Consider the following 25,852-nt stretch of genomic DNA (forward strand, 5'->3'; position numbering starts at 1 on the left):
ACAGAATTATAGATAATGTTCTTAAAGAGGGTGTTCAGCTCATTGATCCTGGGCTGCCTCTTTGATAGAGCTGTTGAATTATTTGCACTCCTTAGCCTTTCTTCCTTCTTAGACCTGTAATCTCTTTCTATCTAATTCATCATTGATAGTTACTATTAAATCTGCAATCATCATTCTTTCAGGTTCTAGATTGCAATCCTGTATTGTGAAAGAGTATTTCATCTGAGATCTGATTCATTTCCCAATCACTTTGAATCTGTGTGATTTGATGACTGATCCTTCTGCCATCAGACACAAACATTTGCATGCACTCTTCAAACCAAAGCACTACTGTTTAGAGTTTACAGATACAGTGTAGAAACATGCCCTAAAGCCCATGGAGTCCATGCCAACCATTGATCACCTGTTCACACTAGTTCTATGTCCCACACACTGGGGACAATTTACAGAAACCAATTAACCTACAAACCTGCAGATATTTGGAGTGTGGGAGGAAACCAGAGCACCCAGAGAAACCCGGAGGTCACAGGGAGAACATACAAATTCCGTACTGATAGCACCTGTGGTCAGGATCGAACCTGGGTCTCTGGCGCTGTGAAGCAGCAGCACTACTGCTGTGCCATTGTGCATTAAACAAAATGTCTCCAAAGGAGTTCTATCTCTGACTTCTTTGCTCGGGGCGGCACGGTGGTACAGTGGTGGAGTTGCTGCTGTACAGCGCCAGACCCAGGTTTCATCCCGACTACGGGTGCTGTCAGTACGAAGTTTGTATGTTCTCCCCATGACAGCGTGTGTTTTCTCTGAGATCTTTGATTTCCTCCCACATTCCAAAGACGTACAGGTTTGTAGGTTAATTGGCTTGGTATAAATATAAAATTGTCCCTCGTGTGTGTAGGAAAGTGTTAATGTGCGGGGATCGTTGATTGGTGCGGACTGGGTGGGCCGAAGGGCCTGTTTCCTTACTGTATCTCTAAACTAAACTAATTTTTAAACCAAAATCATTACAGGCTGTATCATTTGCAAGAGTAAGGGATAAAATATCGAAAAATGTCTAATTTAAAATGTAACTTAAGTAATGCAAGGTGTGTCGGAAAGAACTGCAAATTATGGTTTAAATTGAAGATGGACACACAATGCTGAAGTAACTCAGCGGGACAGGCAGCATCTCTGGTGAGAAGGAATGGGTGATGTTTTGGGTCGACACCCTTCTTCAGACTGAAACGTTACCCATTCCTTCTCTCCAGAGATGCTGCCTGTCCCGCTGAGTTACTCCAGCATTTTGTGTCTATCTTCTTTAAGTAATGTAAGAATTTTATAATGGTTGTTCTAGGTGAAGCCGACATGGATCTAACGACCCAGCACTTAGAAATCTATGGAAGCCTGGATGGTTCATCACTGCAACACTAACCAAATTGGTTGCCATAGTTTCCACATCAAAACTGTGCCTACACCTCAAAGAAACAGTGTATTGTATGTAAATGAGATCAAAGCCTTTATTAGAAATACTGTTCTTTTTAATAAAAGACAGTGTTATAGATTCAATCAATATTAGTTCAGGATAAATGGAATAATCATTGGGACACCCTAACCATGACCCTTATAATTTTGTCTACCTCAGTCAAATTCTGTCAACCTCCAGTGCTACATGGAAAACAACAAATATTACGTAAATGGCCATGTTGAATGAGTCAGATGAAATAAGTGGAAGGAGTTTGATGTAAAATATAAACTTCTAAACATAAACACCTTGAGCCAAATGACCTCTTTCTGTGAAAATTACTATCTATCCCTTTGAACCATCATCTTTTCCTTCTAGTCATAATAACTTACTTTCATATTTCCATTGTCATTCATTTCCCAGTAATATACTTCATAAGCAATATCCAGATAGTTGTATCGAAGGGATATTCCATCCTCACGGATTGGGTCTGAAATGTGGATATGAAGCACGCCTGCATCTGACAGCACTTCCACCGATGGAGGACCAATCACCGCTTGAAAAGAGAGGAAGATTACTTTTGATTTTACAAACTCAGCGTTTCAGTTTTTATTACAATAATATTCAATGTAGAGTGTTATACACTGTTCATTTATCGGACTTGAAATTACAACAGAAAATTACCACTATCGTTTATTCCTGCTTCCTCCTCACTTTGCCACTTGCCTCTAAAGGTACCAGCTCATATGAGGATACAGTTCTATGAGCCTCAGTACACTCAGACACTTAGAGTGTCTCTAAATATCCAAGCAACTTTACTTCACATGAGAGTTTGATATGTTTAGGCAGATTTGTTTTCTTTATACAGGACACTACAATCTAGATATTATCCAGATTAATTTCTTGGAAAGCATTTCGCCTGAATCCTAGATTCCAATGCAATGGGAGTGTCTCTCATGTTGCACTGGAAGTTATCAATGCAAATGATTAATGCAAAGTACTTTCACGTCGGCAGCAAAAATGTAGGCGAGTACCAAGAACTGTTAGGTTTGCAGAGTTTGCACACCATCCATTTCCACATTGCCAAAATTGCCCCATGTTAAAACAGATCAACTCACAAAAAGTTGGTACTAATAGGTGCACAGGGAAGATTGAAAAGAGCATTCTGCAAAAAAGAGCATTCTGCAAAAAAACAGGACAATTTAACAGCCAACCGTCAGCCTTTTTTAAGGCAACGCCCCGAGAGGTTTAAGCACGTCACCTATCGTAGCTCAGTAGCTCGTAGGTTCTAGTTCCATCCCAGAGGTTTGAACACACTGGGAATTACCCCCTCAGCAAGGACCAAGGCAGTTCTGCACTCATGCAGACACCATCTAATACATGAAACATAAAATGGAAGCAACATCCAGCCACCCCTAGATGGTTCCTCCATTTAACATCTCATGTGCAAGATAGTATCTGCACGTGCAGAACTCCCTCAGTAAGGATTAAAAAAAAACGTGGGGCTTTTTGAAGAACATCAGGGCATCTTCCCAGTGTCCTTCTTAAATGGGATCACATTTTCTGCCGATTTGCATTGTTTATTTGTGGGACCTCGCTCTATCCAAATTGGTTGTTATGAGACATCAAGACCGTGCATGCATATCAAGAATACAGTGTTGGACTCATTGCATTATACAGTCCAGAAACAACTTGTTCATGCTAACCAAGATGCTCTATTAAACTAATCCTATTTGCCTGCACGCGACCCATTTGACCATAAAACACAGGAGCAGAATTTGGCCATTCAGCCATATTGAGTCTACTCTGCCATGGCTGATCTATATTTCCCTCTCAACCCTTCTCCCCGTATCCTTTGATGCCTTTCCTAATCAATCTCCTATCAATCTCCACCTTAAAGATACTCAATGTTGGTCTCCACAGCAGTCTATGGCAATAAATTCCACAAATTCACCATCATATGGCTAAAGAAATTCCACCTCATCTCCATTTTGAAGGCAGTTCATTTTATCCTGAGGCTGTGCCCTCTGGTTCTAAACACTCCCATTACTGGAAATATCCTTTTCATGTCCATATTTAGATATAACTGAGATCATGAAAGGCCTTATGTAACTACTTCTTTTAAACAAAGATGGTTACTAATTTAAGGATCCAATCACTATTCCCTTCAGGACATAGAGAGACCATAGATACCACAGGATTCTATAACAAGATCTCTCAAGCATTTTTAGTTTAGTTTATTTATTGTCACTTGTACCGAGATACAGTGAAAAACCTTTGTTGCATGCCAACTAGTCAGCTGAAAGGCAATACATGATTACAATCGAGCCATTCACAGTATATAGATATATGATAAAGGGATGCAGATACATGATCATGTATTTTCAGGATAGATGCATTTGAGAAAACATGACTAAGATGTGTAAATTTCTTACTGTCTTTGTATGGACAAAAAGGGTTTATTTCAACCCATTCTGACGTTCCACCTTCATACTCCATTCTCACTCTCAGATAATACGTTGCGTAGAACGCAAGGCTGTCCAACAAGTCACATTCCGTCTCATCAGTGCGGGTGCAGTTCAATGCATCTGTCCAGTTCTCTCCATTACTTCTTTCAAAGTTTCTGAGAAAAATAAAAAGATTCCTTCAAAATTATTGCTAAACTGAAAGTTATCTGTACCAAAAACAGATTTTGTATTTTAAAGAAAACAGCTAAATCAGAAGGAGCATTTACAATGAACCCACTTCTAATCCAAATTAGAATAAGATAATGAATAGTGCAAGACAGGCCACTTCATTCTCATGCCTGCTCCATCGTTCAACACTGAAAATCAGATTGATCTGTCTTGAATACATTCAGTGACAGAGCCATCGCAGCTTTCTTGGTTCCTTTCCGAATGCAGCAATTTCTTCTCATATCAGTCCTGAAAGGCCAACCCTTAATTTTGAAACTGTGATTCCTGGTTTCAGACTTGCCAGCAGGGGGAATCTCCAACTCTGCAACTTCCAAGACAAGCCCAACAAGAATTATGTACGTTTCAAAGAGATCTTAACATGTATTTGGCAAAATCACCTGAGAATTAGCTTAATAAGGAGCTGATCTTTAGACTTTACAGGGTGGAAACAGGCCCTTCGGCCCTTTGCACCGACCAATGGTCACCCCGTACACTAGCACTATCTTACACACTAGGGACAATTTACAAAAGCCAATTAACCTAACCATCTAACCCCTTTCTTTCCCCCCCCCCCCCACCCCCCATTAGTCTGAAGAAGGGTTTCGGCCCGAAACGTCGCCTATTTCCTTCACTCCATAGATGCTGCTGCACCCGCTGAGTTTCCCCAGCAATTTTGTGTACCTGCTAACCTGTATGTGTTTGGAGTTTTGGAGGAAACCGGAAAAACTCCACGAGGTCATAGGGAAAACATATAAACTCCGGACAGACGGCATCCATAATCAGGATCAAACCCGGGTCTCTGCCATTGTACAGCAGCAACTCAAACGCTGCACTACTGTGCCGTTTAATATGGAGCTGAGCTCACACAAAAAAATGTAAATCACAAGTTGTTCACAGTGGTTGTGTACAGATGTATAACAACACATTAATATGTGTGCAAGTTGATGCACGAAAAGTTCCGCCTTGTTCATCTATTTTTCAGTGTTAGTGACTAACAACTATGAGCATTATTCATTCATCAGAAAAGTTAGGCATGTTTCACCACGGCCAAAAAAACAAATCTGCTATGAACAAAAGATCAGCAGATTGTGCCAGACGCTTCCTGGGAAGTTTGTCTGATTGGCAGAGAGCCAACAAACAGATTGCTTTAACAAAAAGCCATAACATTTCCTTGAAAATAATCCATGCAAATCCCTGGTGCACATATGCAGGGTAGTGATCCCCCATAGACAGAAAAAGCTGGTGTAACTCAGCGGGTCCGACAGCATCTCTGGAGAAAAGGAATAGGTGATGTTTCGGGGCAAGACCCTTCTTCAGATCATATGGTCATAAGGAATGGGAATAGAATTGGGCGATTCGGCCCATTAAAGTCTACTCTGCCATTCAATCATGGCTGATCTATCTCTCCCTCCTAACCCCATTCTCCTGCCTTCTCCCCATAACCTCTGACACCTGTACTAATCAAGAATCTATCTATCTCTACCTTAAAAATATCTTGGCCTCTACAGCCTTCTGTGGCAAAGAATTCCACAGATTCACCACTGGAGAAACTCAGCGGATGCAGCAGCATCTATGGAGCGAAGGAAATAGGCAACGTTTCGGGCCGAAACCCTTCCTCAGAGGTTTGCATGACTGGCAGGGAGCCACTGAGCAAATTCCTTTAACACAAAGCTACCGAGATCCCTGGAAAAAATCCATGCAAATTTCTGGTGTAGATATCCAAATGTAGTGATCCTACGATTACTCCAATGTAAACGATCGATAGAAGAAGATAAAAACGTTAATGTGCATCTGAAGAAATGGTGCCAGAGGCTGAATTCCAAATTTCCACAGCTTAGGGAGGTTCTGGGCAAGGAACATAGAACATATAAAATAGGTGCAGGAGGAGGCCATTCGGCCCTTCGAGCCAGCACCGCCATTCATTGTGATCATGGCTGATCGTCCCCAATCAATCGCCATAAGTGTCTGCCGTCTCCCCATATCCCTTGATTCCACCAGCCGCTAGAGCTCTATCCAACTCTCTCTTAAATCAATCCAGTGATTTGGTCTCCACTGCCCTCTGTGGCAGGGAATTCCACAAATTCACAACTCTCTGGGTGAAAAAGTTTTTTCTCACCGCAGTCCTAAATGGCCTCCCCTTTATTCTAAGACTGTGGCCCCTGGTTCTGGACTCGCCCAACATTGGGAGCATTTTCCCTGTATCTAGCCTGTCCAGTCCTTTTATAATTTTATATGTTTCTATAAGATAACCCCTCATCCTTCTAAACCCCAGTGAATACAAGCCTAGTCTTTTCAATCTTTCCTCATATGACAGTCCCGCCATCCCAGGGATCAATCTCGTGAACCTACCTCAATCACAAGGATGTCCTTCCTCAAATTAGGAGACCAAAACTGTACACAATACTCCAGATGTGGTCTTACCAGAGCCCTATACAACTGCAGAAGAACCTCTCTACTTCCTATTCTGAAATCCTCTTGTTATGAAGGCCAACATTCCAATAGCTTTCTTCACTGCCTGCTGTACCTGCACGTCAACTTTCAGTGGCCGGTGTACCTCCCCCTTACCCAACCTAACCCTATTGAGATAATAATCTTTCCCCTTGTTTTTGCCACCAAAGTGGATGACCTCACATTTATCTATATTATACTGCACCTGCCATGTCATCTGCCCACTCACTCAACCTGTCCAGGTCACCCTGCAACCTCCTAACATCCTCTTCACAGTTCACACTGCCACCCAGCTTTGTGTCATCCGCAGACTTGCTAGTGTTGCTCCTAATTCCCTCTTCCAAATCATTAATATATATGGTAAACAGTTGCGGCCCCAACACCGAGCCTTGCGGCACTTCACTCGCCATTGCCTGCCATTCAGAAAAGGACCCGTTCACTCCTACTCTTTGCTTCCTGTGTGCCAACCAATTTTGTATCCATGTCAACACCCAACCCCAATACCATGTGCTCTAACTTTAGTCACCAGTCTCCCGTGCGGGACCTTATCAAAGGCTTTACGAAAGTCTATATACACTACATCCACTGGCTCCCCTTCATCCATTTTACTTGCCACATCCTCAAAAAATTCCAGAAGATTAGTCAAGCATGATTTTCCTTTCATAAATCCATGCTGACTTGGACTAATCCTTTTACTGCCATCCAAATACCCCATTATTATAATTGACTGCAGCACAGAAGACCACAATACTCTCAATACTGCATTGGATAAACAAACATACCCAATGGTATAGGCCTTGTGTGCAACTCATAATTTGCAATCTCTTCACAGTGCCTGATTAAATTGGGTTTATTGTTGACTTTGCAGGGAGTGTCAGAATGAAATCTGGAGAGCAATTTACTTGGGAGAAATTACATAATCTATTGTCGTATTTCCAGGAATTTAGGTTAACGTTGTCAGTCCAGTTCAGCTTAGTTTATTGTCACGTGTACCAAGGTATAGTGAAAAGCTTCTGTTGCATGCTAACCAGTCAGCAGAAAGACAATACATTATTACAACCCATCAATTTACAGTGTATACGGGAATAACATTTAGTGCAAGGTCCCAGCAAAGTCCGATCAAGGATAGTCTGAAGGTCACCAAAGAGGTAGATAGTAGTTCAGCGCTGTTCTCTGGTTGTGGTAGGATGATTCAGTTGCCTGATAACAGCTGGGAAGAAACTGTTGCTGAATATGGTGGTGTGCATTTTCACACTTCTATACCTTTTGCCTGATGGGAGAGGGAAGATGGATTGGCCAGGGTGCGACTCGTCCTCGATTATGCTGCAAGCCTTGCCGAGGCATCGTGAGCCATAAATGGAGTCAATAGAAGGGAGGTTGGTTTGTGTGATGGTCTGGACATTTCTTTATTTCTAAATGTGTTATTAGTGAGGAAAACCCAGAAGCCCAGCTTAAATGCCAGAAAGAGCACACCATCTACCAAATTAGCCACCCACCCATCCTATCCCAATGCTAGTTAATGCTCTGTCCCACTTTCCCGAGCTACTCACGAACTCTCCAGAGTATTCCCTTTGATTCGAACACAGAGAATTACGGTAATAGCCATTCGTAGGTACTCGGGCCTATTTTTAACTCGTGGACATTTTTCAACATGTTGAAAAAACGTGCCGACTTACCTGATGCCCCGAGTTCCTACGGCTGGCTTTACGAGCCACTACGAAACATCTATGGATTCCTTCGGCCTTTTACGAGCTCGCTACCGACATTCCCCGAGTTTGAATCAAGGGGAAAACTCGGGAGAGTTTGTGAGTAACTCGGGAAAGTGGGACAGGGCCTTTACATTTACAAGTGCTACAATGACAACACCAGCCATCTCAGAACCCAGAGACCAGAGTGGAAGTAAGTCATCCTGGATCCTGAGAAACTGCCGAAAGGAGGAAATAATGATATTACTGACTCAATAGCATGCATGTTAAGCTAGGTACAAAATGACTGGAACGTCCAGCCGTTCAATAGTGTCCATTATAAAAGAGGAGGTAAATGAAAAGCATTTAGCTTTATTTTGCCATACCAGTAGGTTTTGGACTGCAACTGGGCACAGAACCATACTACTGGCATAGTTCACCACTATCATACGTTCATTATCACTGATAAAATTAGTTTCCATAACAATATTCCAGCTGAAGAGTTTTTTAATTCCCTTACCCTTGAAATTGAACAGAGTAGGTCACCGGACCAAGTTGAAGAACATCTGGATCCCATTTCACAACATGCTTCATATTGTAAGAATTGACGGTCACATTTTTCGGTGTAGACACTAAAAAAAGAATGCAAAAATTACATGTTATTAGGAAGAGAAATGCAAAATATTTTATTTTGCCCACACACGGAAATACATGTTTCTCTAGTTGCTAACATTGAACTCACATCAGCATATCTAGAGTTCAGAGTGTTTTGTTGTCATATGTCCCAAACAAAGCAATGAAATTCTTACTTGTACAATAGTAGTGCACCAGCCAGACGCACAGGCTTCTATCGCTGTATGCTGTGTCTCAGTAAAGTTAATGGAATGGAATTTGCAAAGATGAGTACAATCAAGGACTAATACTCTCATGCATTTAGCATATGATGAAAGATGATTTTCTCTCAATATAGTTTTTTTTTTCCAAATGTCTTGTTTGCCATGCAGAATCATTTGGGTGAGAAATGTATACAAGAGAAAGATCTTCAGTTCCTGGGACTCCTCACCATTACATAAAATTACTTCAGTTACTTAAAAAGACAAAGTCCTGGAATAGCTCAAGCAGGAACTCTGGAGAACATGGATGGGTGACGTTTTGGGTTGGGACCCTTCTTCAGACTTACTCCAGCACATTTAATTATTGTAAACTGGCATCTGCAGTTCCTTGTGTCTACTTTCAGTTATTGAACATGGATGGTGAAAGTCACACATGTAGTCACAGCAAAGGATATAGGATTGTGCCAGTTAAGAAATGTAAGTTCCCACTGTTTAGAACAAGCAGATTCTTAACATAATCTTAGGATTGGAAGTGTAGGGTTTGAAGCCAATAACAGTTACGTGAGAAAAAAAACTTGGGTGCTCACAGTACAACAGTAGATTCTCCTTCTAAGATTTTAATTTATACTTTCTCTGCTGGAGAGGGAAAACCAAAGTCTGTCCCGCTGAGTTACTCCAGCATTTTGTGTCTATATTCAGTTTAAACCAGCATCCGCAGTTGCTTCCTGAACATGGATAGGTGTTGGGAGACTGATTGCAGGGATGGGGGAAAAAAAGAAAACTAGAAGAGTGAAGGGCAGGACAAAGCATGGCAGGTCATGGTAAACCCAGGCGAGGGGTTGTTGGTCAAAGGCCAAAGATGAACACACACAAGGTGTGAGACAAAAGGATTAGAGAGTTGCAAGGTAGACAAAAATGCTGGAGAAACTCAGCGGGTGAGGCAGCATCTATGGAGCGAAGGAAATAGGCAATGTTTCGGGTCAAAACCCTTCTTCAGACTGATGTGAGGGTGGGGGGGGGAGGGGGCGGGAAGAAGAAAGGAAGAGGTGGAGCCAGTGGGCTGAGGGAGAGTTGAGAAGGGGAGGAGAAAGTAGGGACTGCCCGAAATTAGAGAAGTCAATGTTCATACCGCTAGGGTGCAAACTGCTCAAACGAAATAGGAGGTGCTGCTTCTCCAATTTACGGTGGTCCTCACTCTAGCCATGGAGAAGACCCAGGACAGAAAGGCCGGTTTTGAAATGGGAGGGGGAGTTGAAGTGCTGAGCCACCGGGAGATTAGGTTGGTTATTGCGAACCGAGTGGAGGTGTTCGGCGAAGCGATCGCCAAGCCTATGCTTGGTTTCACTGATGTAGAGCAGCTGACATCTAGAGCAGTGGATGCAATAGATGGGGTTGGAGGAGGTGCAAGTCTGCCACACCTTGAAAGGCTGCTTGGGTCCTTGAATGGAGTCAAAGGGGGAGGTAAAGCGACAAGTGTAGCATTTCCTGCGGTTGCAAGGGAAGGTGCCCGGAGAGGGGGTGGTTCGGGTGGGAAGGGACGAATTGACCAGGGAGTTACGGAGGGAACGGTCTTGGCGCAAAGCAGACAGGGGAGGAGATGGGAAGATGTGGCAAGTGGTGGGGTCACGTTGGAGGTGGAGAAAATGTCAGAGGATTATTTGTTGTATGTGACGGCTGGTAGGGTGGAAGGTGAGGACAAGGGGGACTCTGCCCTTGTTATGAGTGGGGGGGATGGGGAGTGAGAGCAGAGTCACGGGGTATAGAAGAGATCCTGGTGAGAGCCTCATCTATAGTAGAAGAGGGGAACCCCCGTTCCCTGGAGAATGAGGACATCTCCGATGACCTGGTGTGGAACACCTCATCCTGGGTGCAGATGCGGCGTAGACGGATAAATTGGGAGTAGGGGATGGAGGAAGCAGAGTGGGAAGAAGCGTAGTCCAGATAGCCATGGGAGTCATTAGAGAGTTGCAAATTGTGTAGCTAGAGGATTGACGAAGTGCGAATTGTTTAGGAATGTAGGCAACATCACATGCAACAACACCAGAATCTCCAGTAAATTAGGTCAATGATGTTGTTATCAGAAAAACAGTTGCATCTGAGTTGGATGATCAGCCATGATCATATTGAATGGCGGTGCAGGCTCGAATGGCCGAATGGCTTACTCCTGCACCTATTTTCTATGTTTCTATGTTTCTATGCATCCCTTCCATTCCAAGTGACATGTCTGCTACCCGAGGCATTTCTTTTTTCTTTCTTGTGTTATGTAAGCAGCAGGTTAGCGTTGTAGATCCATTCAATGCCTTCAGATAAGACTGTGTGAACAGATGCTATGTCTTAGTTAAATGATTGTTTTGGACAAGAATTCACAGCAGTGATCCATAGTCTGTTTAGCAAAAGTGCAGTTCATAACCAGGGCCTTTTGCCTTACAGTCCACATAAAACTAAAGGAATGCTGCAAACAGTTTAATGAGGACTTTTTCCCCCCCATGTAATGTTCAAAAGTTGCAATTCCACTTTTGGATCATTTATGGTCTTGCCTTTGTTATATCCAGTGCCAAGCTGTTGTGCATTGCGTTTTGGTCAGAGAGTCATAAATAGTCTTGACCCCAGGTAAGTATGTCATTTTGCAGGAACTGTAGATACTAGTTTACAAAAAAAATGACACAAAGTGCTGGAGCAACTCAGGGTTAGGCAGCATCTCTGGAGACCATGGGTAGGTGTCATTTCGAGTTAGGACCGTTCTTCAGACTGATTGTATTACTTCAGAAAGCGAAGTCAACCAGATGGTTTTATATTCAATCTATCATTTTAGGTGTTTAAGAAGGAACTGCAGATGCTGGAACATTTTAAGAAATCTCCTTCGCTCCATAGATGCTGCTGCACCCGCTGAGGTTCTCCAGCATTTTTGTGTACCTACCATTTTAGGTACTAGTTTCACTTTTCAATTTTAGTTATGTAATTTAGTTCCAATGCTCCAGTTACACTGGTGGGATGTGAATTAATTTTAGGGAATCTGGGTCTGTGGCTGACTCATTTAGTAACAACAGTATGCAGACCTTGCAAACGATCGTGTCTAAGATGGGAATTGAACCTGCAGCCCGTGCAACACATTGAGATATTAGCAATGGAACACTGGACTGACTGATTACAAATAAATTCTCTACTGCAGGTTGAGCACGAAAAATAGAACCACTTGGGAAACCAGCTTAGAAAACATCAATTATCATTTACATATCTCTCCTACCTGCTTTAACCCAATTTGAAGTTTCATTTCCATATTCTGCTCTCACTCTTAGGTCATATGGAGCATGGAAAGTGAGACTGTCCAACAATAAGCATTCTGTCTCCGTGATGTGCTTACAGGTCTGTTCATCAATCCATGTCCGGTTGGCTCTTCTTTCGAAAGATCTAAAATTAAGATTGCAAAAGACAGTCAGTGTAACATTCTTTTGCACAACAAATCTGTGCAAAAAGAGGAAGTTAGTACTCTGAAGAAAACAAAGTTATTCATGTTTCAGGCCAGGTCTTCTTCAGACTCCCACCCCCCTTGCTGCCCCTCCCTCCCCGCCTTCCTCCACTGAAAGTCAGTTAACAAGATCCACCTATGATCACAAGAGAGCATCAACCTTGCCAGCAAATTTGATAACATATCAAGCTGAGGAAGGGTCCCGACCTGAAACGTCACCTGTCCATTTTCTTCAGAGATGCTGCCAGACCTGCTGAGTTACTCCAGCATTTTGTTTCGATTTAAGCTTTTGACATTCCCTTGTTGCTCAAGTTAAACTTTTGATGTAGCTACTATGAAGGCACCTTGTGATCTTTACTACATTAGAGTAGCTAGATGAATACATAAATGCTGCCGCTATCATTCTTGGTCATTGGCACGAATTATCCATAACATCAGCACTGTGATCAGGAATCTTGGAGGAGTGCCAACAGAGAAGTTCTCCACCCAAGAGAAGCTTTCATCCAAACAGTACCAGACAAAAGTAATTCTGGGAATTACTTAATTATCCCACATACAGGAAAGGTTGCACAACAATGGGCATAAAATCAGAGAAAAAAAGCAAGATTCCTGCAAACGCATCTATTTCTTCATCACTGCTGAAATCACAGGGCAAATATAATGCCAACAAACTGAATATGCACGTCACCCATTTCAGTGTAGGAGATATAGAAAGAAGTAGCAATTCTTAAATGGTGAGGGAGGGGGTGCTCAGAGGAACCTGGATGCCTCTATATATCAATCTCATTCAGGCTGAGCAACCAAATTAGGAAGATAAATAGTATACTGGCCTGTGTTACAAGACGACACAAAGAATATGGCAGAGTCCAGGTGAGATCTGACCTGGAATAGCGTGTATGTTTCTGGTCTCACTACCATAGGGAGGACATGCATGCAATAGAGTAAGCGCAGCAATGGCAGAAATTGATTCCTGAGACAATAGGCATCCACACAAGGAGGCATGACACAGTGTAGCTTGTATTCATAAGAGCCATGACAGGATAGATGTAGGGCTGGCTAGATTACCCACAACGAGGGATCACAGTATAATCGCTTGGCCAATCAAGAAGAAATGTATGTTCATAAGTTGTTGGAGCAGAATTAGGCCATTTGGCCCATCAAGTCTACTCCGCCATTCAATCATGGCTGATCTATCTTTCCCTCTCAACCCCATTCTTCTGACTTCTCCCCATAACCCCCGACACCCATACTAATCAAGAATCTATCAATCTCCACCTTAAAAATATCCATTGACTTGGCCTCCACAGCCTTCTTCGCCTTGCCCTTTGGAATTCAAGAGGGCTATAGACTAAGTCACTCGATATGCTCAAAACTGAGATACGAAGATATTTAGGGAAGCAAGAGAAATAAAGTTAGTGCAGGAAAGATACAGCAAGGATATAATCAGCCACAATCTCAAAGGTGCCAGAGCAGAGCAAACACTCGGGATTGAATTACCTACTTTTCTGTTTGTTGTTGTTAAATATTCCTAACGTAATGGGAAAGCCAGACAATTTCCAACTCACTGCAAAGATTTCGATTGTTCCTGGCTTCTTTGCAAACTTAATGCTCCATTCATTTTCAAAGATGAACGGCTAATTTTCTGGTCGATCATGTTCCCTCTATTCTCTGGCTGCATGTACCCAAATCTCTCTTCAAGTGCTTTGTTCTCTTTTATTTTACCGCGAGCTATATTTTCCAAAATCCTTCATTTCCTATTTGCTTCTTTCTATTCTATTCTCTGGACACACATGGCTGCACCAGTCCCACCCCTGAATGAATAAAAACACTATTTACTGGCTACCCATCAGCTTTTACCATTTTTGTGTATCATTCCACCACTGCGTATGGAGTGAAAGGATATTTTTTGAAGCAATCTCATGGGAGACCTGCTCAGAGTGAAGAGATGAATGAGAAATACAGCCCATCAAAAAACAAAGAGGTGAATAGAGCTAGACAGCAATATTGGGCACAATTGAAATGAGGGAAACTCAAGTAAACCACATGCATTTCTAAAACTAGCATATAGGTCTGGCTTAAGAAAACAGGAGTCATATGAATAGGAAAATGGTCACGAGTTTTATGCAGTTATGGGACAATTGTAGGTCCTCTCAGGAATTGATCACATATTCTCTTTTGATCCCATGCAATCCCATTCCACTGTAGAACTTCATATTGGAATGTCCATCACCTGTTCACTTTATAAAGGTGCACTGTCAGTGAAACCACCACTTTATTTCCTGCAAAAGACCTGTTATACTTGCTGTGTGTCAGGTTCAGACCTCAGATCTCTACTTTTTTTTTTTAAAAGGCATGCGCTCCATGATCTGAGTAAGCATTTTCTAACAAAAAGCAATTATTCTACTGTTTCTGGAAATATTCACCAGGCAGGCAGCATCCCTGTAAATTTAATATTTTAGTTTGATAATACTATACAAAATGCTGTTCTGAGAATAGGTCATTGTCTTGAAGAGTTAACTATTTCTCACTCTGCAGATGGTGCCTGATATGCTGAATGCCTATTAGTACAGTCTGAAGAAGGGTCTCGACCTGAAAAGTCACCAATTCCTGTTCTCCAGAGATGTTGCCTGACCTGCTGAGTTATCCAGCACTTTGTGAGCTACTTGTGAACTCACAAAATTTGAGTGAGCCTTTTCCTCAGTACTCTGAAAAAGGGAGGATTTTCAACCTGATCAATAATGATGCAGGATTTCAGAAGACAGATATAAATTAGACAGGTTGGAAGAGCAAGCTTCAGGTCCTTGAGGAGAGGCAACGATCCAGCAGTTTCAAGAATTGGTGTTTACTTCAGATTTGTTTGATCTAAAATCTCCAGCTGTCATGCTGGAAGTTACAGTTTCTCGATTATTAGTCCAGTAACATGTCGGTATCTTGAGTTCAAAGGCAAATACAATGTGCACTGAGTGTCATTCTTTCACAATGTGCACAGCATTATTCAAGTTTGTTGAAGCTCTCTGTTCAAGTTTTATTTACATGTTTTTCATTTTCTGGTTTAAATTTAAATGATTTTTCATCCTCAAGATGTTTGAATTCTGCTTAATACATGAAAGGAATATTCATAAACTAATAATTTATTTTTCATGAGAAACAATCAAGTAGGAATTAAGGATAGACTTTCTCAGTGTTGGGTTGAAAGGTACAGCTGCCCGAGTTTAACTCATCCTTCATTATAACAGTTGAATTCCTTACCAAATATATTCCTGAAACATACAAATCATTGATAGATTATTGTAGATGTGAAACTACAGTGCAATGACTTTCCCAGTATCACTCCATTGCTATGGCCTTAATTGAATTGAATTTAAAGATATAGCATTGAAACAGGCCTTCGGCCCACTATCCATGCTGGGCATCAATCACCCATTCGTACTAGTTCTGCTATCCCACTTTCGCATCAACTAGGGGCATTTTACAGAGGCCAATTAACTCACATGTCTTTGGGATGCAAGCGAAAATCAGAGCAAAGGAAACCCACATGGTCACAGGGAGAATATGCAGACTGCACACAGACAGCACCCAAGATCAAAATCGAACCCAGTTCTCTGGCAATGTGACCCTTTTATACGTCATGTGCTTGTAACTAGTCACCAACAAAAATTAGGAAACTGTTTTATGTTTAAGATACTATGGAAAGTAAATCTAGAAACAAAGTCCCATGGCAATTTAAACAGCTTACTTGTGGAGGTATTAAAAAACTGAATAAACAGTGTTCTGAAAATTGAATTTCTAGTGCTTTTTTGGTGTTTCATTGCCGTACTGCTTTACAGGTACCTACTTACCTGATCTGAGCCTCCAATGGGATTATGGAATTTGGATGATTGAGAACAGTAAATTAAATTAAATTTCTTTATTTATATAGCACATTTTTAGTCAACTTGCATTATAATATAAGATCCTGCACTAAAATAATTTAAGATAGTTGTTTTAAATTAAAACTCAGACCCTTACCTTTGAACAGAGTATGTCAATGCACCATCTTGGAAAAAGACTGGATTCCATCTGAGGACACGCTTCCACTCGACCAGATTAATAGTCGTGTTTTGTGGGTCAGGGATCTTTCCCAGCACTGTATAAACAGAAAATAACAGTGTTAAAATCTTAATCTGAAGAAAATGCTTTCTTTAATTCAAAAAATGGGAAAGGATATCAGATAGGAAGCTAATAATTACACAATGGGCTCAATTAAGAACGCCCATATTAAGATCCAGTGTTAATTATACATAACCCACTGGGCTCTGACTGGCAATGCAAATTTAAAATGACCTTTCTACACAAAATGGGTGTCAGAAGTAGGGATATGCACAGGTCCACCTTGGCTTTCAAATATCTAATCTTAGGCTCCATGTCATAGGAGAAACTCATATGAGATTTATTAATAATTCCATATAAAGAACAATCTTCACATTTATATTTCCATTTAATTATTTGATGTACCTTGTGGATTAATATCTTGAAATGTATGTTTATATGGTTGACAATGGACAATAGGTGCAGGAGTAGGCCATTCGGCCCTTCGAGCCAGCACCGCCATTCACTGTGATCATGGCTGATCATCCACAATCAGTACCCCATTCCTGCCTTCTCCCCATATCCCTTGACTCCGCTATCTTTAAGAGCTCTATTTAACTCTCTCTCTTGAAAGCATCCAGAGAACCGGCCTCCACAGCCTTCTGAGGCAGAGAATTCCACAGACTCACAACTCTCTGTGTGAAAATGTATCTCCTCATCTCCGTTCCAAATGGCCCAAACCTTATTCTTAAACTGTGACCGCTGGTTCTGGACTCCCCCAACATTGGGAACATGTTTCCTGCCTCGCGCATGCCCAAACCCTTAATAATCCTATATGTTTCAATAAGATGCCCTCTCATCCTTCTAAATTCCATAGTATACAAGCCCAGCCGCTCCATTCTATCAACATATGACTGTCCCACAATCCCGGGATAGATTGTGTATACATTTAAATAGCTCCACTTGCATGCCTTTTTTGGCTTGACAATCGGATTGAATTAGTGTGGGTGGAGATATTTATTTAACTCGATATGCATGCTTTTATATTTTTATGATTGGGTATTAGGAGCTACTCATCATGATTGCAATGGCTCAAAAATTGAATAACGTCCGAGAGCAATGAACTGATCGTACATGATTGCCAATTTATGGAACAGTCATATCATTCCAAGAGATGAAACTGGAACCAGTTATGGGGAAATTCCACACTCACCATTTCTAATTAATGATATACAGGTTCCCTAAAAATTAGGCCATGAACAACTTGACTGGGTATGGAGGCCACTGATTTTCAACTTGTCACATGCTTATTGGATTCCAGATTTCCCACTCGTAAGGCTGGAGAATGGAACAAATTTGTTTTTTAAAAAGTGAAACAATCCCAGCGAGTGGATGATGTTATGGTATCACACTTGTTTTCTGTTCCTGTTGTTGAAGTGAATAAGTTGAGCGTAAGCAGGGAAAATTTAGAAAATTCCCCTTCCCATTCACCTCTGGATTATAAGGTCATGTTTAGCACCACCTCACAGATCTGAACATATAATCAAGATGGCCACCTCTACTGTATGGAGGGAACATCTCTCTCTCTCTCTCTTTATTAGTTATATCCCAAAGTTTCCCTTTCTTTAGTCGACATAAATGATCCCATAGTGGTAGTTAGAGCGCAAGGGAATTTTGCTAAGTTTTCCTCAACCTGTATCTTTGCAATATTTGATCAGGCAGTTTTTTGTGGGATCCTTATCTATTGGCACTGACTGCCAAGAATTCTTATGTCACAAAACCTACACTTTCAAAGAACTTCAATCCTGTAAAACATTTTCGGATTGTGTGGGTTGCAGTTCCTTGTGTCTACTCTATTTGAATGCAAATTTCTGTTTACATGTCAGCAAGATCTGAAAGCACTGTACTGAGAAATTGACCGTCTGAGATGTCTGTTCCAGAAGCTTGAATGCGCGCACCACCAGGCTCAGGAACGGCTTCTTCTGCTCTGTTATCAGGCTACTGAATGGTCCATAAACTTGGGTTCTGTCCAATTCACCTGTACCTCATATACTTTCTGTATGGAGCTGATGCGCTACATTGTTGAGAACTATATTCAGCACTCTGGATCTTGCACTTTGCTATATCTGTGGTACTCGAGTTGGACATGATTGTATAATATTATTTGATCCAATTAGTTGGCATGCAAAACAAAGCTTTCACTGTACCTCAGTGCACGTGACAATAATAAACCTAACGTGCTTCTGGGCATTAGCGAATAAAGAAAGATAAAATAGAAGGGTGGATAGTGGGGGTGTAGCGAGTATTATTTGGTCGGCATGGATACGTGGGGCCGAAGGGCTTGTTACCAGACTGATTCCTGGGATGTCAGGACTTTCATATGAGGAAAGACTGGATAGACTCGGCTTGTACTCGCTAGAATTTAGGAGATTGAGGGGGGATCTTATAGAAACTTACAAAATTCTTAAGGGGTTGGACAGGCTAGATGCAGGAAGATTGTTCCCGATGTTGGGGAAGTCCAGGACAAGGGGTCACAGCTTAAGGATAGAGGGGAAATCCTTTAGGACCGAGATGAGAAAAACATTTTTCACACAGAGAGTGGTGAATCTCTGGAATTCTCTGCCACAGAAGGTAGTTGAGGCCAGTTCATTGGCTATATTTAAGAGGGAGTTAGATGTGGCCCTTGTGGCTAAAGGGATCAGGGGTATGGAGAGAAGGCAGGTACAGGATACTGAGTTGGATGATCAACCATGATCATGTTGAATGGCGGTGCAGGCTCGAAGGGCCGAATGGCCTACTCCTGCACCTATGTTTCTATGTTTTAGGTGCTGTATGGCTCTTATAGCTTACAATAAATATATATGTAAATGTAGAAGGACTCTTACAGCATGGTTACTGGATGACAGTTGCACTGGGTTCTGAACAGGAATCACCTTTTCATTAAATTTTATTTCCCCTTTTAATTTTGTTCCCAGTCCCTGAATTCCCCCCTTAAAATCACGCAACTAATTTTGAGAAGAAAGACATTAATTGACTGCGATGAAATTGCTTTTGTCTTATTTCCAGTTTGTAGCTTTGTTAAAGGAGCAGTTAGAAGTACACAGTACACTCAATGGTTTTTCAACCATGGTGAACTTGATATGAGATTGTGCATGTGATAGCACATGGGGAGTGTGGAAACCATGCTGACATAAACAAGTGTCCTATGAAAAACATCATCATGATCACGGGTAGATACAAAATGCTGGAGTAACTCAGCAGGACAGGCAGCATTTCTGGAGTTTCGGGTCGAAACCCTTCTTCACTCATCATGATCACATTTGGAGATGCTCACTGCGGCACTGGCTGTGCCATGACAAATTGCTGACAAAAATGTCAAAACAAAAATCTAAATGCTATCTTATTTTGCTATGGACACTTAAACTCCAATAACCTGGCACGTTGAGGAACTTTGGTGGTGCCAGACGGGCAGATTTCCCCATATATTGTTGTTATTGCTTTAAGCCAACTTTTAATTTGCCTTTTACAAAAAAACGTTGCACAATGAACCGAGAAAGTTGGAAAGAAGTGTGGGAATGGGAACCATGGTGAGTTGGAAGGGAATGCAGCAAACTTCACTTCTTTTCCAAGCAATTTAAATGCCACACACAAGACATAATATCTTGACTAGAATTCCAAATCCAATTTCCAATGATCTATGTTGCTCCTGAAACCAATTCCTTCAACCAGCTCACCATCCGATTAAGTAATTAATCTTAAACAACACGGCAAACCATGAAAGGGCCTGAACATGGGAAAACACTTCAGAAAGAGTAAGAGCTTTATAAAAAAAACAAGTGAAACACAGTGCAACAACATGAAAGGGAAAAACAATAAATATACAGGAAGGAGAAGGCAGAGAAAAGTAAATTAAACTCTATGGTTCTTTTTCATGTCCCTTAACATATCCTAACAAATTTCACAACCACATTTTAGAAAGTGATTAGTTGGCTAACTTATTGATAACCATGACTTATGCTGATTCTTTAGCATTGTCAAGGTTACCTCACCCCAAAGACACAAAGACCCAATAGAGAGATGCCAAGAGCAGGTGAACTTATCAAGGACAGAGAGGCAGTCAGCACCCACAGCAAGGAATATTTCAATTAACTCCTCAACAGTGACTGTGCCCTTGATGAGAATGCTATGCCTTTATTCCACAGTAACCTGTCCAGTTCTACCTCACTGACAATAAAAAGGCCACATGTCAACGAGGAACAACAAGGCCTCCGGAGCAGACTGCATTTCTATTGACAGATCTGATTGCAGTAACCAGAAAGGAGACTCTGAGCTCAGGTCTCCTCAGCCATCTCTAATGGGTCAAACAAGCTGTTCCAAATCACTGTGGTGATTTCAAAACCACCGAGAGGATACTAAGGAAGTTCAGCGGGATTTACGAGAGGTCTGAGATTTTAATTATGAAGAGATTTGAAAAGTTAGGACCATAATTCATGAAGATAGACACAAAATGTTAGAGTAACTCAGTAGGAATGCCGTTTCGGGTTGAGACCCTTCTTCTGACGTGACCCGAAATGTCACCCATTCCTTCTATCCAGAGATGTTGCCTGTCCCACTGAGTTACTCCAGCATTTTGTGTCTATCTTCGGTGTAAACCAGCATCAGCTGTTCCTTCCTACACCATAATTCAAATATGATCAAGGAACAATCTCATGAAATGTTTTCAAGGATGGTAGAGTACATAAAAATCCCCCAGTGAATAGCACAATCAATAAAATAATTGTTTTTCCAGGTTCTGCCAACAAATTTGCAAAGCTCTAAGGCTTTGTATTATTCACAATTATCTGAATGAGAGATGGGAAATTGAGTTAGTGTTGGCTGTATTTATGTTGCTTTATCTGAAATGGTGGGAGAAGACAATTCTATAAATAATTTTCATGGGGAAATCAGAAAAGTTATTTGAAGATGAAGATTTGGCACGGGATCAAAGCACATCTGCCCTTTTAAAGAAAGAAGTAGAAACAAAGAACTGTAAATGCTGGTTTACACAAAAGGACACAGAGTGTTGGAGTAATTCAGCAGGTCAAGCAGCATCTCTGGAGAAATTGATGAGGTGACATTTCGGGTCGGGACCTCTCTTCAGACTCGTGAATGTCTTCAAAGTAGACGCAGCAGAATCTGAAGAAGGGTCCTGACCCAAAATGTCACCTATCCACGTCCTCCAGAGATGCTGTTTGACCCACTGCATTACTCCAGCACTGTGTCCTTTAGTTCTTTCAATGATTCAGTATGTGCTCGAGGTAAAATAACCTCCTACTGAATTTGGATGGGATAGGCTCCAAGACCATTTGCTCTGAAAAGTAGGCAGGTATGGTTTATATGCTGAATGTAGAGCTACATTGGAAAGTTTATCGTGCCCTGCAGCAGAACTAGCTCACCAAGCCAGAATGTTATCACACTTTCTGGCTAAAACTCACTCTGCAGATAGCCTCCATTTTACTTGTAGATCTTTTCTATTGTCAACACCAATACTCATTTACTCACGACCCAACTCTCCATACACAGAAACAAAACTTAATCTCTCCATCTTTAATTCACACAGAATTGAAAACAAAAGCAGTCTCTGGATGACAACTTCTGCATAAACTGGTTCCCACATTTCCAATCAGCAAAATTTATTTAAAAAACCCAAGTTTACAAAAAAAAAATTTAAAATTTGCAGAACAAAGGTTCCACTTATTTCTCAGAAAGGGTAAAGAGTAAGAATAATTTTCCTTTGATGGGGGTGAGTAAAACAGATGGCTCAGTGGTAGAGCTCTAAAGCACCAGAGACCCAGGTTCGATAGTCTATGGGTGCTGTCCGTGCAGAGTTTGTACGTTCTCACTATGATGACGTGAGTTTTCTGTCAGTCTGATGTCCTCCCACATTATAAAGACACGCAGGTTTACAGGTTAATTGACGACTGTAAATTGCCCCTGGTGTGCAGGAAGTGAAAGTGGGATAACCCATACATAGAACTAGTCTATGGTTAGCGTGGACTCGGTGGGCCAAAGAATCAGTTCGCACACTGTATCTGTTAACTAAAACACGTGAAACAGCTACCTGAGAAGGGCACGATGGCAGAGTGTCTCAATGCATTTAAGCACATTCATAGAAATATGCAGCAGAGAAAATGGCCCTTCTGCCTAACCCTCCCAAGAAACATCGAGACAAGCATTTGAATTCTGAGGTACAGATGGCCACGTCTCAAAAACGTATTAAACGTAAGAAACTTAAAGACTTATTGGCTATTTTACCATCACTATTTATAACCATATAACCATATAACAATTACAGCACGGAAACAGGCCATCTCGGCCCTACAAGTCAGTGCCGAACAACTTTTTTCCCTTAGTCCCACCTGCCTGCACTCATACCATAACCCTCCATTCCCTTCTCATCCATATGCCTATCCAATTTATTTTTAAATGATACCAACGAACCTGCCGCCACCACTTCCACTGGAAGCTCATTCCACACCGCTACCACTCTCTGAGTAAAGAAGTTCCCCCTCATGTTACCCCTAAACTTCTGTCCCTTAATTCTGAAGTCATGTCCTCTTGTTTGAATCTTCCCTATTCTCAAAGGGAAAAGCTTGATCACGTCAACTCTGTCTATCCCTCTCATCATTTTAAAGACCTCTATCAAGTCCCCCCTTAACCTTCTGCGCTCCAGAGAATAAAGACCTAACTTATTCAACCTATCTCTGTAATTTAGTTGTTGAAACCCAGGCAACATTCTAGTAAATCTCCTCTGTACTCTCTCTATTTTGTTGACATCCTTCCTATAATTGGGCGACCAAAATTGTACGCCATACTCCAGATTTGGTCTCACCAATGCCTTGTACAATTTTAACATTACATCCCAGCTTCTATACTCAATGCTCTGATTTATAAAGGCTAGCATACCAAAAGCTTTCTTTACCACCCTATCTATATGAGATTCCACCTTCAAGGAACTATGCACGGTTATTCCCAGATCCCTCTGTTCAACTGTATTCTTCAATTCCCTACCATTTATCATGTACGTCCTATTTTGATTTGTCCTGCCAAGGTGTAACACCTCACATTTATCAGCATTAAACTCCATCTGCCATCTTTCAGCCCATTTTTCCAAATGGCCTAAATCACTCTGTAGACTTTGGAAGTCCTCTTCATTATCCACAACACCCCCTATCTTGGTATCATCTGCATACTTACTAATCCAATTTACCACCCCTTCATCCAGATCATTGATGTACATGACAAACAACAAAGGACCCAACACAGATCCCTGAGGCACCCCACTAGTCACCTGCCTCCAACCCGACAAACAGCCATCCACCATTACCCTCTGGCTTCTCCCATTCAGCCACTGCTGAATCCATCTTGCTATTCCTGCATTTATACCCAACAGTCTAACCTTCTTAACCAACCTTCCATGAGGAACCTTGTCAAAGGCCTTACTAAAGTCCACATTATTTATTCTCCTTTCATAGAATGTTCTGCAATCAAAGATCCTTCATGGAATATTAACTAATCAGCACTTTCTCCATGTAGACATATTAGTCATTAAGTAACATTTTGAATTTACATTTGTAATATAAATGTTAACCCAAATTAATGGCAATATTAAAAAAATACATTAAGCTCTTGATTAGCACAAAGGTAAAAACCATAAATATCTCTTTATATTATAGTGAGGATTCCACAGGAGAATCCACAGGTTTAGTTAAGATATACAGTGCGGAAACAAGCCCTTCGGCCCACTGTGTGCGCACCAACTAGCGATCCCCGCACACTGGCACTATCCTATACACAAAGGATAATTTACAATTATACCAAGCCAATTAACCGACAAAGCTGTAAATCTTTGGAATGTGAGAGGAAACCGGAGATCCCGGAGAAAACCCATGCAGGTCACGGGGAGAATGTACAAACTCCGAATAGACAAGCACCCGTAGTCAGGATCGAGTTCTGTGTAATTTAGGAGATTCCTGTACACTAAGCCACGGTATTCCCCTAACACCAGAGTGACTCTGCAAATTCTCCCTATAACTGAATACTTGCAATTTTTTTAATTACTAGCTAATAGGCAAAGATCTCTGTCGTCTCATGGAAAAATACACAATCTGTTTAAATTCACAGGTTTCGACAGATTGGGTAGAAATTTGTCTTTGGCTTCTAATGTTAACAGGTACTACTGACTGCCCATTGTAGTACCTCTTGACATTAAGTTCCACGGACGATCTTGGGGCTGGAGTGGCTAGAGAGGAGAGGTTAGCTAAAGTGGCAAGAGGAGACAGTGCAGTCTAGGATTTGGTTGGACCGACCACAAAAACTTTGCAAATGTTCAAGTTGGTGGAAGATGGTATCATTAGCCAGATATAGAGCAATGGAAGGTGGGGATGGGAGGTATGACAAACACGTGCATGTGTTTTGTGTTTTGTGAGAAACTGCATTGTATGGTAATGTTTTAATGACTCACTTGTTTTTGTACAACTCTACAGGCTAAGTGGAATTAGGCTCAAGTGTGTTCTCAATCTTCTCTATCAAAGGTACTGCGGTAAGTTGTTCTAGTATGTAGTGCAACCTTATACAAAGTCCTTAGTAGTTCGTGCTGAGGTAGGGCTGTGGTTAGGGTTGTACAGTTGAGGAGTTTGATGGTTAATGATAAAAAGGTTTTCTCAAACATGGAGGGAATGGTTTGGGGTCCTATGCAAAAGGATTTGAGTATAGGAGCAGGGAGGTTCTACTGCAGTTGTACAGGGTCTTGGTGAGACCACACCTGGAGTATTGCGTACAGTTTTGGTCTCCAAATCTGAGGAAAGACATTCTTGCCATAGAGGGAGTACAGAGAAGGTTCACCAGACTGATTCCTGGGATGTCAGGACTTTCTTATGAAGAAAGACTGGATAGACTCGGCTTGTACTCGCTAGAATTTAGGAGATTGAGGGGGGATCTTATAGAAAGTTACAAAATTCTTAAGGGGTTGGACAGGCTAGATGCAGGAAGATTGTTCCCGATGTTGGGGAAGTTCAAGACAAGGAATCACAGTTTAAGGATAAAGGGGAAATCTTTTAGGACCGAGATGAGAAAAACATTTTTCACACAGAGAGTGGTGAATCTCTGGAACTCTCTGCCACATAAGGTAGTTGAGGCCAGTTCATTGGCTATATTTAAGAGGGTTAGATGTGGCCCTTGTGGCTAAAGGGATCAGGGGT

General features: G+C 41.5%; 1 protein-coding gene across 1 annotated transcript in view; it reads right to left on the bottom strand.

The window, feature by feature from the left end:
• The window catches only part of LOC116980387 (interleukin-10 receptor subunit beta-like), a 46,366-nt gene that overhangs the window by 6,870 nt on the left and 13,644 nt on the right, over positions 1 to 25,852 (bottom strand). The window contains exons 3-7 of the mRNA XM_033032554.1: positions 16,554 to 16,671; positions 12,324 to 12,487; positions 8,767 to 8,878; positions 3,874 to 4,061; positions 1,831 to 1,994 (exon numbers count right to left, since the gene is read on the bottom strand). Coding sequence (XP_032888445.1) covers positions 1,831 to 1,994; positions 3,874 to 4,061; positions 8,767 to 8,878; positions 12,324 to 12,487; positions 16,554 to 16,671 — 746 coding nt within the window. The remainder of the gene's footprint in view (positions 1 to 1,830; positions 1,995 to 3,873; positions 4,062 to 8,766; positions 8,879 to 12,323; positions 12,488 to 16,553; positions 16,672 to 25,852) is intronic.

Source organism: Amblyraja radiata, chromosome 14 (assembly GCF_010909765.2).
Source record: "Amblyraja radiata isolate CabotCenter1 chromosome 14, sAmbRad1.1.pri, whole genome shotgun sequence".
Classification (NCBI taxonomy): domain Eukaryota; kingdom Metazoa; phylum Chordata; class Chondrichthyes; order Rajiformes; family Rajidae; genus Amblyraja; species Amblyraja radiata.